Here is a 15,394-nt window from a genome sequence, read left to right on the forward strand (position 1 = left end):
ATAGTGGAGCCTCTGTTTGTGTGCCTTCCTGTGTCGTTGTCCTTGTTTAGACTGCTCCTTGTTCTCCGAGTCGCCGATATATGATGCGCTGCATTTGGTGCATGGATTTTATATACTACACCTTGTGCTTTTTCTTTCGGTGGGCGATCTTTCGGCCACCGTATATAGTGTCCGATTGTTGAGACGGGTTTGTGAGACACACGTATTCCTTCCTTCGCTAGTATACGTGCCAGAGACTCGCTGATTCCCTTCACATATGGCATGGTGATTCGTCTAGTCTGACAGGGCTGGTCGTCAGTTGGACGTGGTCGGTTTCGGAGACCGCGAGCTTGACGACGGGTGACTCTCTGAACAAAGTTACATGTGTATCCGTCCTTTTTTAAATCGGAAGTGATTGCTGCTGCTTGTTTTTTCTTGCCTTTCTCCGACAAACAAATCTTCTCAGCTCTCGAAAGAAGGGACGAAACCACCGAAGACTTGTGACCCTACGTGTCACAAGGCTTCGCCACTAACTTTGAGTAGGCCCTATCGGGAATAGCACTGATGCCACGCTACACTTAATGATCGTACTCCAACAATTTGTATTTCCGTATATGCTCCTCTGGTATCTCTTGAAATCCGCGTACGCCGAGGGAGCCTGCTCTTCATATGGTGAGAACACATTTGTTAACGGTCTTGGATTATGGCCGAAAGGTCGCTGGGCACTCGCCAAGTGGGGTGTGCGGCATTAATTTGCTATAGTAGACAATCAATCGAAAATTGATCCCACACAAAAATAGCATAAATTTTAAAATATCCCCTGACATCCAAATATCCAAAATAGATGTCTGTGCGATGGTCCTGGGATGTGAAAACAGTAGGAATTTAGCAGTCGCGTGGATGTACTTTCTACGTAGACGGGCTCTCTGTGGAGCTCCTATGGATATCCTAACATCCAATTTGTGATATCGCCAGGATGTACCCGGGATGTATATGACGTGCTCAAACAAGTCTTCGCTCACCACACCAAAACTGTACGTTTCCGTGGCAGCTGTTACAGCGCATGTGAATATAGAAATATGTTTTTTCCCTAGTGGTAGAGCTACTGCTCAGTTCTCAGTAGAGCCGGTTTTCAGAATCAAAATGCGTCATGTGCGGCTTGGAAGGTGTATTAGTCTTTTTCTCCCGTATGGCTTTCCTCTGAACGTCTGTAATTATGACAAATGTGAGAAACAGCCCAGTTCCTCAGCTCGCAGAGGAAATGTACTGCTGGAACTTCTTTTTTGACTAGATGAGTTCGGGATTCCCACACAGCAACTTTCACATTGTCCACGTCAATGCCGACTTTATCAAGAGATAAATCCCCTTCTCCAGGGCAATACAGACAAAGCGTAAGAAATCAAGATGTAGTATTCAGTTCGCACATCATATATAACTTGATGTGCTCGGCTGTTATTGTAGAACGACCACTATCTTGCACGGTACACAGACATAACTGGAAGTCTGCGGAGTAAGTGCACGAACAAACAGCCTGTCGGGTATCTATTTTCACCCTCTTTGGACGTAGGCTGTAAAATTTCGTGAGGCCTAGGCTTGCACCTGGGTTTTCACAGTTGAAAAATTTGTAAACTTCACGCAGGGGCGGATCCAGGGGGGGGCCGACATACCCCTCCCCCCCCCGAGACATACCTCTACCCCCCATTCCGTCAGATTTTCCTGCCGCACGCTCCGTTTTCCGCACACGCCGCACGGTGGCGTTCCTCTACAGCTTGCTAAGCTTCCCAACATGTAGATCATAAATAAAGTTCTGGTGTGAAATGAAAGCGCAGCAGCTCGCCGTCTTAAATGGCGACCCGAAGTCAGGAGATGGCCAAGTCAGGCCGAAGTCAGGAGATGTACGCGTGCAAAAATGGTAAAACTTAAAACTCGAAGTCAAGGTTGGATCTGCTCGATTTTATTATTATTTTTTTTTTTCACAAACACTATTCGGTAGAAATCATTCATTTTGCCACTGTTGATCATCATGTAGAATGAGCTTCTAAATATAATGAAAATCCAGGATGTCGATGGGACCTCCTGTCTGATCTCACGTGAAACCGGCCTATAGTCATTGCAGATAAGGACTGTAAGAACCTCTTATTTTATCCCCTGCTTCCATCAAACGAAATTCCTAACCATGAGGTTCACTGCACACTGTTAGAAAAATTTATACCATTTAGGGTATAAAAGCAATACCTCGTACCTCTTAGGGTATAGATTTATACCATCCGGAAAGGTTATACCATAGTGGAGGTCTAGAATTTATACCTCTACTTCACATAAACTGTACCTCTACAAAGGCATATTCTAATCCAGTTTGCGAGAAATTTTTAGGAGAGGGAGCTGGAATCACATTTGATGGAAGAAAGGCATTCTATTTTTCTTTTTTCAGATACACTCACACACGCAAACTATTTGAGAGCAACGCTCGAGTACGCCATACGAGTTCCTCATATAAGAAGAAATATAAAATAAAAGAAAATTAAAAAGAAAAGGTTCAAATAGGAATACCGTTCCGCGAGTGTGGCAATTTGGATCGACCAAATCCAGACATCGACATCTGAAGGACAACAAATACTGATATACGGCTACTGATATGCGGCTGGAGACTTGGCAAATTATAGAGTAACCTTCGCCTGGCAGACAACCATAGGGGTGAGAACGGCATGATTTAATTATTGCAGGTACACATATAACGCAGTCATAAACTCAACCTGTAGATTGTAGTATACAACTCTAACGAAGTCTGTGTTTCTTAAACAAATTACTGTTTATCTTAAATGATACCGCTTCAACAAAAGAAAATTATGTGATTCAACACGTGGTGCAAGTAAAGGTATAAAAACGCTGAAGGTATAAACAGCCTGCAGTTATACCTTAGGAGGTATAGCCTCGGTTGTGTATGCTATATGCACAAGGTATAAACACGTGATGATGAGGTATAAATATGTTACGTTATCCCTGCTTCATACCTCTTTTATACCCTTGTGCATGGTTGGAGGTATAAATCGGCACTTTGTACCTTTTCTGTACCCTCCAAAGGTATGCAGGGTGTCCTAGAAAACGTGTCATTGAATTTTAATAAAAAAACTACGCCACCTAGTTTTTTGCTAACTCCTGATGTGAAATGTCATGTATCGTAAGTTTAATTATGTAAATATTTGCGAACTGAACTCTGAAATTTGCCAAGTAAAGGTCACTTTTTTACCCCACCAATATGAAGAGTGTGCCGAGTTCATTCAAGTTCATGATAATTAACACTGATATTCACAAGCTATCCCATCGAAAAAAATTGCCGAGCATCATGCTTTTCGTAGCACCAAACCATAACGCGCGACGACTTTTTGAGCGTATAATCGCTCTCAGTCCGACGAAAGGAGGTTCCAAACGCAGCCCACAAAGTGATAGTAGAAAAAGTGGCAGTTCCTATAATTGGGAGAGGGGAAGTGCGATCCCAGCGAAAGTCGGACGCGATAAGCCATACCTGTGTTATCTAGCTGGGTTTCGAGCGGGCCGGGTTCTAGCGGGCTGGGTTTCCAACCTCCTTTCGTCGGACTGACAAGGATTACGCTGAAAAATTTGTAGCGCGCTAGCTCCGTAGAGCATGATGTTGGGCTATTTGTTCTGATGGGATAGCCCCTGAATATCCCTGTCAGTTATCATTAATTTGAGTAAATTAGACACGCTCTTCACATTGGTGGGGTAAAAAAGTGACATTTACTTGGCAAATTTCCGACTTCAGTTCGCGAAAGTTTACATAATTAAACTTACGTTACACGACATTCACATCAGGAGGTGGAAAAAACCTAGTAAGAACAAATACCGCTGACCGCATGATTTTAGGTGGTGTAGTTTTTTTATTATAATTCAGTGACACGTTTTGTGGGACACCCTGTATAATTGAAACAGAAGGTGGGGCATTGTGGGGTTTAAATCCGATGATCCGATATCATGCAAGTTATATCAAATCAATTATCAAAATCAATTATTTGAGCTCGTTTGTCGCTACATGCATGGTTCGCTAAGGGTCGTTTATAAGGTGTCGTGATGCATTCGCTTGTGCAGCGCGATATGCCTCTTCAGGAGGCGTATACTTCTTAGGACGGACCGTAATTCGGCCAACGCCAGAGCAAACGTGACTCTGCGAAATGACCGAGCTGTGTCTTGCAACGTTGTTCTCTTCTTCTTCGATTCTTCTCTTCTGTGTTTCTCTTCGGTTCTTCTTCGTTTCTTCATTTCTGTGTTTCAGCGATGCGACGTACGGGACAAGATCTTCATGAAATTAAGCCCATAACAGCTGTCGATGTAAAAAGCCTTGCCCACTTCTACTAGACGTTCACTGAGACATTTCTTCGATGATGCAGGTTTTCAGTGTTGCAGGTCACGCGCTCGCACAGAGTTGTAACTTCGCTGCGTATGATAGTTCCCAGCAGAAAGCACGCTCCTGATTGAGAAATCAGACTCATAATAAAACGGTCTGTATTTGGACGTGCTATACAACGATATGTCGTCGAGGGACGATGATGTCGTCAGTCCTAGGCCTTGCCGATTCTCTGCATTGCGCTGAATAGCTTCAGACGGGAAACGGCAGTCTGCGGCTGATACGAGATTGCAGATGCTCGTCTGTTGGTATGCTTAGTAAGTAAATGAAATCAACAATTGCAGCAACAGAGCTGGGGCATTTTCGTTGTCGTTCGTCTCTTTACTCTTGCGCAAAGTCTTTGAACCTCTTTCATTCGCATAGATCGGCACGTTAGTTACAGACAAGGTAAGTCCAGTGTCGTAGACCCAGGACGTTTCGAAAAAGGACAAAAGTGAGGAGAAACTTACAAAACTATAACTCCCTACAGAGGATCACATAAATGGGTCATGTATGGCAAGAAAAGTGGAAAATGCTGCGATCCAATGACGGAAGATTGAAGCAAAACTCAATAGGCGATGATCCACCGATATTTGGAACAGACGCCAAGTATAGACTGTGCTGGCACTAGTGATGTAGGCGAAAGAAACGAGACTGGTTTGTTTTGTTTTGTTTTTTTCAATCAGTTCGAAGCAAAAGGAAGGTAGAAAACTTCTGGAAGGCATTATTTACCGATTTCGATTGTGCATCGTCTGTTTCGGTTGGGTTTCCATCTGGCAAAAACATTTTTAGCTCAGGGTGAAGAATCGAATGACCACCGCTGTCATTTTCTGGTGACACTTTGCATGCCTTAGTGCATTTCCTTATGCCTTAGTGCAAGTATTTCCGGATGACTCCAGAGAGACTTGACTATTTGCGTAGCCTCGTGGGGGAAGGGCTGGAACAGCAGTACCTGTGCAGTGAGCCGATCCCATCGGCCGAGCGCCTGGCACTGACATTCAGGTAATAACGCAAAACGTTTACACAAAAGTGCACGTAAACGTCTGCTTGTTGACACTATCCTTTGTGTTTATATATGTAATTTCTTTCTTAATATGATTTCACAGGTACTTGTCATCCAGGATGAGAATCAAAGACGTGGCCCTGGAATTTACAGTGGGCATACAGACTGCCAGGGATGCAATCCATCTGACATGCTCCGTCCTTTGGAATACGCTTAAGGACCTGTACGTGCAGGTATTGGAACCGACAAGATTAGAGTTCTTCGCAGTTATCTCTGACCACTTTCTTGTTTGAAATGGAATTGCAGCCCCCACAGAAGCTGTGTGGAAAGCCATTGCAAAGGGGTTTGAAAAACGACGGTGCTTTCCCAACTGCACTGGAGCAGTAGATGGAAAGTATGTAAAAATCACGTGTCCAAAGAAATCAGACAGCCTGTTTTACAATTATAAGGTAACCAGATAATGAAATGTAAATGTGGACACCACTACTTATGTAGCATCTAACACTGTTGCAGGGTACATTCTCAAGTGTACTCATGGCTGTCGTTGACAGTCAGTACACATTTCTACTCATCGATGTGGGTGCTGAGGGCCGGCAGAGGGACTCGGGGGTCTTGAAATCCTCGACTATAGGTCACCACCTGGAAGCTGGGACTCTCGGACTGCCTGGAATGTCACTGCTACCTGAGACAAGCACTGCAGCTCCCCGTGTTTTCATTGGGGATGAGGCCTTTCAGTTACAGACAAATTTCATACGGCCCTATCCTGCCCGTGAGCTGACAAGCGAAAAGAGAGTCTTCAACTTTAGGCTCAGCAGTGCAAGGTACCAAATAGTTGTCATTTTAACAAACGGAAGACGTATGTATTTCCAGGGTATAATGCAGTTTGGAAGAAACACCCTTTAATTCAAAATTTGTATACATGCGTATTTATTTTGCTATTATAGCGTGTCTGATTGTGCGACATTGTTTTTAATGTTAATGTTTTCTTATCTTGGAAAAGGGTCCTGCAGGGCAATATTCGCTAGTGCTTCTTGATCTGATAACATCAAAAGTGGTATTGCTTCTGTGTTTTAATATTGTCAGTAGTATTGCCTATACTGTGTACATATAACACATGCACTTTAGTGTATACAATAATGATCAGCATATTTATGACCGCCTTTTTCCGAGGAACTGCAATGAGAATGCCTTTGACATTCTCTCTGCACGTTGGCGAACACTGCTGCTGACTATAAATCTAGATCCAGCAAATGCGGATGTTGTCAAGGCAAGCTGTGTGCTACACAGCTTCCTCCTGGAGCACTCCCAACTTCCCGACAGTTATGGGGATGAGAAGGACTGCATTGGAAACATTGCCGACGGAGCATGGCGCACTGAAGTGCAGGGTGTTGAGCTCGACTCTTTAGCTCTCACACGTGCCAGGAATCATAGCAGAGATGGTGTTTCCTGCAGGGATACTTTTGGCAAGTATTTTAGTAGCCGTGCTGGTGCAGTGCCATACCAGTGGGCAAAGGCACATCGTAGCCCTCCAGACTGGATCACCTAATTGGGACATATTTGTGTGAGACTGTGGAGCATAATGTGTGGTGGAGCTGTGTGGAGCTGGTGGCATGTGACTGTGGAGCACAGCATCACAGTAAACACTTCATGTATACAGTAGTACCTCATTAATATGCAACCAGTTAATACGGACAACTCAAATTATGGATGATTTTTGTGGGAACCAAACTTTTTCAATGCATTATCGTCTCGTTAATAGGGAAACTCTCCTTTCGGACAATAGACAGTTCAACAAGGTACAAACCATATGTAGTCCATGCATCTTTGTCTCGTTATTATGTACGGTATCAAATGAAAGGGGGCTATTATTACAATTGCGATGAGCAGCAGGCTCTACATGTTGCCGATGTTTTGCTAAACTAACATCTATGTACAACCAAGTATACCTGGAAACAGGCACTAGTTCGGGAGTTTTTCAGGATACTTTCATCGTTGTTTTTGTTATTTCCTTGGTATTCGATAATAGGACGATTTCCTTTACGAACAATTTTGGTCGGGGAAGAAAGTGTCCATATTAACGAGGCACGACTGTATATGTATATTCAACAAGAGGGTATACTGCGACTGTATATTATGCATGTTTTATAGTGTACTGTGTTTTTGTGTTCATTTTGTTAATTTCAACATTATCAATGCATGCTTTCTTTTTGGGAATGAGATGCAAATATTTCTGTACATATGTTGACATTTCTGTTTATTTGCCAAATTACCATTAAATGTTTACAGATCTTTCAGACTAGATTATGTGGCTTTGCACAATTTTCATAGTTTCACATAATTGCACATAACGCACAGTGTGTTACACTATCGTCTTCGAGGAAAAGGCACGTACACTTTCCGGTCAATCAATTCATTTATAGTGTGATATTTTATACTGGTTCTTCTAAACTGCGTCCTATGAACTGACGCACCATTCTCATCACTTCAATTCTCATTTCAAATACGGCGCCAGGTGGGCACTTCCTCATCTCGGTGCACAGTGAAAGAGCAAAATGCTCATGGTCATCTGGCCTTTGTATTACTTTGTAGCTTCTCGCGTACAGTCACCAAATTGCCGTCTACCTCATCCTCTTTCCTTTTTCTTTCCCGCTGCCCTGAAAAGGAAGAGTGTTGTTGAAGGACTGTAGCTGTGGATGGTTAAGGTGATTCCGGTAATGTGGTGAGAGAGGAGTGTGGTGGATTGGCCGATGAAAATGATGTAAGTGCTGGAATTTCTGTTCTTGGAGAGCAGAAGAGTGTTAGTGCTGATGAGAGTTGCAATGACACTTAGAAGAGGAAGCAGACTCCAGCACTATGACTCAGAAAGCAAGAAGATTAGAGGAAAAAGGCAAGGTGCAGTTACAGCATCATAAAAAGGCTTGAGTGTGGGCACACAAAAAGGGACAAAGACATAGACAATTCAAGTCCTTAGTTTTGTAGCCCTTTGGTGATAGTTCACGTTTTCCCACCAGCTTGCCTGCATTTCTGCCATCTGTTCCGCAGAGTTACGGCTACTGCTTTCCAAATAATATTAAATAACTCAAGTTAGTACACATTCCCAACAGTCTGTGCCAAAACGTAAAGCACACTTCACCACATTCGCCTGGGCATCAGGGGAAGCTTGAAGCACAGGCCCTTTAGAAATACATGTATTCGGCAGACAATGTTGCCTATAATTCTGTTCGCGTACGTAGCACGGCAACGTTCTCCGGGATATGAAGTGAAGGGTTCATGGTGACTACCTTCACAAAATTTGATGGCGATAGCACCATTCGTCTTGGTTCCCCAATGATTATCGCTAACACATTGTTCTCTATGGGGAAGTCAAAAGGTGACTGCTAGGGAACCGACAGTTTTGCGTCTACAGGAAAATGGTCTGGACGGCAGGTACCTTAAGTGATGTAGTCCCAAAATTCGGGAGAACTTTTTCATAACGCGACTTACGTGGGAGATGTCGGCTGCAGAAGTAGCTCCCCTCACGTGCATTCGACAACTTCGTGCATTCAGGGAACCGACAGTTCCGATGGTAGGTAGAAATTCTTTGGACGACAGGTACATTAGGATATGTAGACTTGGATTCTTGGAGAACTTTTTTACAGCGGGTGTCACGAAGGAGATACAGGCTATAGCAGTAGACCTCGCAACCTGATTTTGACAACTGCGTACGTGTGCGAAAGTACTGCCGGAATCTATGGAAGCTGCTTGCGTGGCGTTATTCTGACATAATATGGCCGAATGGTCAGTTAAAGTGGATCTTACTGTGGACTATTGCCCAAGAAAAAGCTGTTGTTGGTGGTCAACCATACGCTGCGGGCAATGCTGGATACACGGAATACACAAATAAATAGTTTTACGGGTACAACTGCATTTTTCGAGAGAGACATGCGAGGTGCGGATCGGTAGTTATACATTACTTATCGGTCGGTTTCTTTTGCTCGTCCCTCTGGGTCAGTGATACCATGGCGTCCACGAGCATGCGAAAATATCTGCGTTACTTGAACAACTTCAAGCATGAACAATGTGCTTCCGGTACTGCGACGGTCACTGAGGGACAGTGTCTAAGTTGACGGTGTTGAAAGTCGTCTTCGGTGACTTATGGAGCGTAACAACAAGTGTAGCGAGTGTTTCGATGTCCAAACACGCCGTTGTACGTGATACTGTCAAGTTGAAACGAAGACAACGGCACGGTTGACAAGATAAAAAGTTGAAGCTTGTAACGTGTTAGCTAAGAAGTGTCTGCCACCTAAATCAGTAATGTGCATCATTGCACTCCATTACTCGGTACATTTGACCTCATTAGGCCGAGAGAAATCTACAAAGTGAGGAAAATGTATTTTATTACTTCATGCAGAAAGCCCCAGATTTCGGTCACACCGTTTCACTAATAAGTATGCGGTTTTCGGAAGTTATCCACAAAAATTTAACACTGCCGCTGACAATCGCCGCTCATCCGGCGTGCTGATTTTTCAGCTTCCAGCATGATAAGGGACGAAAATAGCCTGCTGGTTGCCGCCAAGAGATAAGCTTGTCAAGGTGAAAAAGGTGATAGCACTGTGTACTAGCTGCGGGCTCCTCTCTCGCTGCTGCTTCCTTTAGCCGATTGTGCGCCTTCGCGCGAAGCCGGCAGCTGCGATGATAGAAAATCTGAAAGTGCATTGCTGAGAAGCGCGGTTTTCAGTGTGTCACCTTGCTGTTCCCAAGGTCTCCTAACTAACTAAATAAAAAAAGAACTACAGCGGTAAGCCAATTATGCTGCACGACATTCCGCGCATTCATTGTTCAAAGATAAAAGGCCAGCAGGATGTCGTGATAGACTGACATGCATTATTAAGACAGAGGAAAAACAGAAGAAACCGATGACGTAGCGAGGGTGTAAACGTGGCTGTGGCTTGGTTTTTATGATGATGAATAACAGGAGTAAGGAACGACATCGATAGGGGGAGCTTTTCGTCTGTACGCTGTTCCATTATCATGTTCCTGGTTAATATCAGGCATGGAATCTGCATGAGAAGTGACAATTGGCATCGCGTCCATATCTTGGTTACTGTTTGTTTCAGTGTAGTGGATGTGGCCCGCATGATTCACAGGACTTCATTTTTATCCTAGAGGTGTGCGCGGATGCGCCTATACCCGCCCAAACCCGCTCATGCCCACAGAGTTTTTTTCTGATTTACGGGTGGAAATTTGCATCGCTGCGTGTAGCGAGTAAAATGCGGGTGCACACGCAAGTGTCAGCAGGTTTTTCGGGTATATCCGCATTATCCACGCAAAATTAATACCAGTCCTTTCTGAGGTTTAATAAAAAGGGTCGTCAAGAACGTTCATACTTGCTAGCTAACTTTGAGAAAGAGCTTTGAATTTTACCTATGCAATCAATGATGAGCGCGATGTTAGTAATACCTCGATGTTGCTTTGCGCGAAATATATCTGTTACAGTGTTAACATTACTTCTTCGGAATAGTTGTGGGCAAATCCGGGTGTACCCGCAATTTTCACCGCGGGTACCCAGATGCTGGTCGGGATTTAAACACCCCCCGCGCACACCTCTAGTTACTACCGCTACCCCTTCTGGTGTGGTGTGCCAACGAGACATCGCGAACTTGTTCGCCATTAGACCACTCTATTCGCCATTCGACCACCTCTAAATAATCGTGAGCCGCCAAGCAGTTTAGCGTGTGACATTCCGCACCAACGCAATGCGACATCCAAGTTTTGTTGTGGTACGCTTGTTTACCTCAAGTCGGCGGACTGCGCCCTTTTTTGACAAATTCCTGAATTCCTGCACTTGGGAATCACAAGGAGCCTAGCGTTCAGCCACGCGAGCAAATATGTCCAGGCTGCTGACGCGCCATGTGCTTCCATTCGATACGACGGCAATTCTGTTTTCTGGACGTATCTTCCGTTCCCACAATAAACCACCAACACCACGACACCGTAACGTCTTTTCGAGCAGATAAAATGCCACAACGGGAAGTAGCAGCTTTCATATCCATTGCATATTATCCGGTCATTATCATCGCCGACAGGTGACCTAGCAAATGCGGGCTGCGTGACATCAACAAAGTTCGCTGGTGCGGACCTGTGTCCGGTCTGGCTGTCGTGGTTCCAGCAGGTTTTTCGGGGTCTGCGCCTGACATGAAGGCGTACGCCGGCAAGGTGCCCTACGAAGTCGGTTGACCGAACAATATTCACAGGAGCAACATGTCGTCAAGCGCCCCATCATACCCGACGTCCCGATTTCCCCTCCACCACTCGCAGATGCGCAAAAATTAGTGCTTGTGAGTGTGGGGCACTCAGAATATGTGTAGACACACGAGTGACGTATAGGCCAGTATGCTTCCCATATAGTGGTACTCCGTGTATGCGCCCGCACTGTGCACTATCAACTTGAGTCTTAACTGTGGCCCTAAATCATACTCACTGACATTAGTTCGGGCATACAAATACGCACGATTCACATTTTTGTGTGAAAACTTCGCTCAGACGAAACGTTTCCACGGCGGCACTTACGCGAACAGAATGCCGACAGCTTTCATTGCTACTATCAGTCTATCCTAAGGCCTAACTACCTTGCACAGCCCGGGAGTGTATAGGTGAAGCCAAATCAAGTTCCTGTCACAGATTGTTGGTCATGGCTGTAAGTTAATTACAAATCAAATCAAATCATTAATCAAATTACCTTTAGCTAAGCACTTTAGTATGTCGTTATATCAAGCAGTAATGCCTCAAGCACTGTGGAAATACCTGCGACGCTGTCATGGGGTGTTTATGTCTGAAGATCAAAACATGTGCTGAAGCAGTCATATGTCAAATCCACGATTTTAATGCTCTGCTAGCTGTCACTACAACATGGGCTTCCATGCAATGCACAAACATCGTATTACTCTATAATATAGCGTAAGGACTTGCATATATGCGAACGCCGACAAATTCCTCGAGAAAATGAAGATACCTTCTTGTTATGGCGACATCTGGCTAAAATACGGCCAGTTCCTATCGACTACATCCTCCACGCCACTTCCAACTCCAAATTCCTTCCACTTCCAAACTCGTTCCTTCCACTTCCAAATGACTTGGTGGCGAAGCGATTTCCACCTTCTTTGTGCTTGGCCGACTGCGCAACGAACAGAAAGACATGAGAACATAATAATGGAGATGATTGGGCAATGGGCATAAGACAGAGAAAACAGAGAAAACTCAACACTTAGCGCTAGTGCTCAACAGTGCGCAGTGCTCAACACTAGCACGTGTTTACTTTATGTATATGTGTACAGCGGTACTAAACTTCAATGTACGAAAAACACCTACCTTCCGATCCGTCAGCGGCCGCGACTTCACCCCAAAGCATGTTTTTCTTCGGCTGATCTTTAGACCGCATGTCCCACAATGCAGGACGCTTGGACACTTCAAGAATCAACATCTCGTTTCCTTCAAACATCGGTGCCGCCATAATGGTTGGGCGGGTGCCAAACAGAACCATGTGGCGGAGGACGGAAGAGCTTGTCCACTATTTTTCCTGTTTTCTCTTGCTATAGCTCTCATTGGTTGCCTGAAAACGTAACTTCTGCTAACGCGTCACTGACGCGGGCGAATATCTGCAGTCGGAGAATACCGGCGTACGCTCTCCGCGCGCGATGAAGAACTGGCTTTTCCGATGTCACATGCACGCCGAGCGCGCGCCGTGAAAACGTCGGGAAAACGTCCCATGCGTTTAGGCCTTAAACAGCACACGAAAAACTGCGCAGCGTGCCGTAAGCGCCCGATGGCGCCCTGCAACGCTGCACGAGCTCTGCTGGTTGCCGTTTTAAGTACAAACAGCCCTTAACGCGCGTTAAATGCCTCACTTCGTCCCTGATTCAAAGCGAGCCGTTTCACCACAACCACCACCATCGTCCGTGATTCGCCACGAGCTCTTGTGCGAGCCTATACCAAAACAGCTTTGTATGGCGCGAGCTTTAACTATAACGATAACGATCAGGATGTCAAAGTTAAAGATCGTGGCCCCGATCTCGCATTCGAGGCACGCGCAAGAGGTCGTAGGGAATCACGTGAAAAAGTGATGAATTTAATGCGCGCTATGGGCTTTGCCTGCAACAGACACATCCCATTTGCCTGGCACCCTGCCACATCTTCACCACGATGTTCTGTGGCACGTTCTCTCGACCGTGCACCGAGGTTTCATTGTTCGTGCACGTACTTTCATCTGGCATTAAACGTCGCTCATTTGTAGAGTACGGTTGTCGTGGTCCCAATTGCTCTACAATTTGGTGACCTGGACAACGAAGATCTCAGTCCGGTGTACAATTTTGACCCGAATTGGTACAAATTCGGTGACTCGAACAGTTGTGGAACACGATTTCTGAGTGGACCATGACTGCCCCACCCTTCTCGCGCCTCTGATATCGGCACTATGTCAGAACAGCCCATCACAGTTCTGACAGCCCGCCTTCTGCAGCTACACACTGCCATCGCCCACTTGGCCGGAGAAGTCGCCCCCAAAGTGCTTACCACCCGGGATGTCGCATCACGCTACAGATGAGCTTCTGACATCCAGGGCTCGTCGTAAACGCACCATCTTCCCCTGTCAGCAGCCTTACAGTCCTGCTCTGTGTTGGTACAGCACTGTGCACACTTAACAGTAACACGACCTCCGTACAATCGGTGGCCCCAGTAGAAAGTGCGCAATGGTTCCCGACAATGCAAGTTGCAAACATGAAGGTCAGGTTTCGACTTACATGTTTACTACTCGCATTGTGGCGAACCCTAGCGCACTTTCTACTGGGGTCACCGATTGTACTGAGGTCGTGTTACTGTTAAGTGTGCACAGTGCTGTACCACCACTCCTTTGGCACCGCCGCCCGTCGGTGCCGTCCACCATGCAGCTACTCTCAAACCAACCTGCCAGGCTAGTAACGGCCACCATTCTCGAGGACACTGGCCACTGCATATTCTTCATCACGTACCGTTACTCTGGTCACCGCTTCTTGGTGGATGCCGGTGCCGACGTCAGTATCGTTCCTCCAACGCCTAGTGAGAAGCGTCATCGTAAACCCGAGTACATTCTGCAATCTGTCACCACGTCCAGATTGCCACTTACGGTCAGCGCTCAGTCACTCTCAACCTTGGTCTCAGGCGTGTATTTCGATGGGTCGTCGTCAGCACCGACCTTCCTTATGCCATTATTGGAGCGGACTTCTTGTAATTCTTTGACTTCCTGCTTGATTTTCCGCCGCCGCTGCCTCGTTGACAAGGCAACCTCCCTCGCCGTACGTGGTAGTGTTTACACCATAGCTATCGTCAGCCCTACCATCTGTCTCCCGTCGGCAGATCCCTTTGGCGACATCCTGAAGGACTTCCCTGGCGTCACACGGCAGACACACGCCACTACCCCGCCCAGGTATACGGTGCCCAATCACATCGTCACGAAGGGCCCCTCGGTATCCGCCCGCCCGAGACGCCTGGCACCCCAACGTCTTGCTATCGCCGAAAAGGAGTTCGACCACATGTTGGAACCTATGGTATCATTCGGCCTTCTTCGAGCCCATGGTCCTCTGCCCTCCACATGTTTCCCAAATCTACTTCGGGAGACTGGCGTCCTTGCGGAGACTACCGCGCCCTGAACCTTGTGACTGTCCCTGACAGATATCCACTGCCCCACATCCAGGACTTCACGGCAAACTTACATGGAGCTGCCACCTTCTCCAAAATTGACCTCATCAAGATTTCTGTCCAACCACCCGACATTTCGAAGACCGCCATTACCGCCCCTTTCGGTCTGTTTGAGTACGTCCAGATGCCTTTTGGTCTTCGCAATGCCGCACAAACGTTCCAACGCTTCATCGATCAAGTCCTGCGCGGCCTCGACTTTGCGCACGGCTACCTGGACGATATTCTTGTTGCCAGTGTTTCGCCGGAAGAGCGCAAAGACCACCTCCGCCATGTCTTCGCCCGTTTCGAAGCCTACGACGTGGTCA

The 15,394-nt window shown here is 46.1% G+C and overlaps 1 protein-coding gene across 1 annotated transcript; it reads left to right on the forward strand.

Moving 5' to 3' along the window:
- The first annotated feature begins 14,296 nt into the window (after nt 1–14,296).
- On the forward strand, nt 14,297–15,040 carry LOC135384746 (uncharacterized). The gene has a single exon (XM_064613934.1). It carries the CDS (start codon nt 14,297–14,299, stop codon nt 15,038–15,040), a length of 744 nt encoding a protein of 247 aa, XP_064470004.1.
- Nucleotides 15,041–15,394: the final 354 nt, after the last annotated feature.

This window comes from Ornithodoros turicata, chromosome 2 (assembly GCF_037126465.1).
Source record: "Ornithodoros turicata isolate Travis chromosome 2, ASM3712646v1, whole genome shotgun sequence".
Classification (NCBI taxonomy): domain Eukaryota; kingdom Metazoa; phylum Arthropoda; class Arachnida; order Ixodida; family Argasidae; genus Ornithodoros; species Ornithodoros turicata.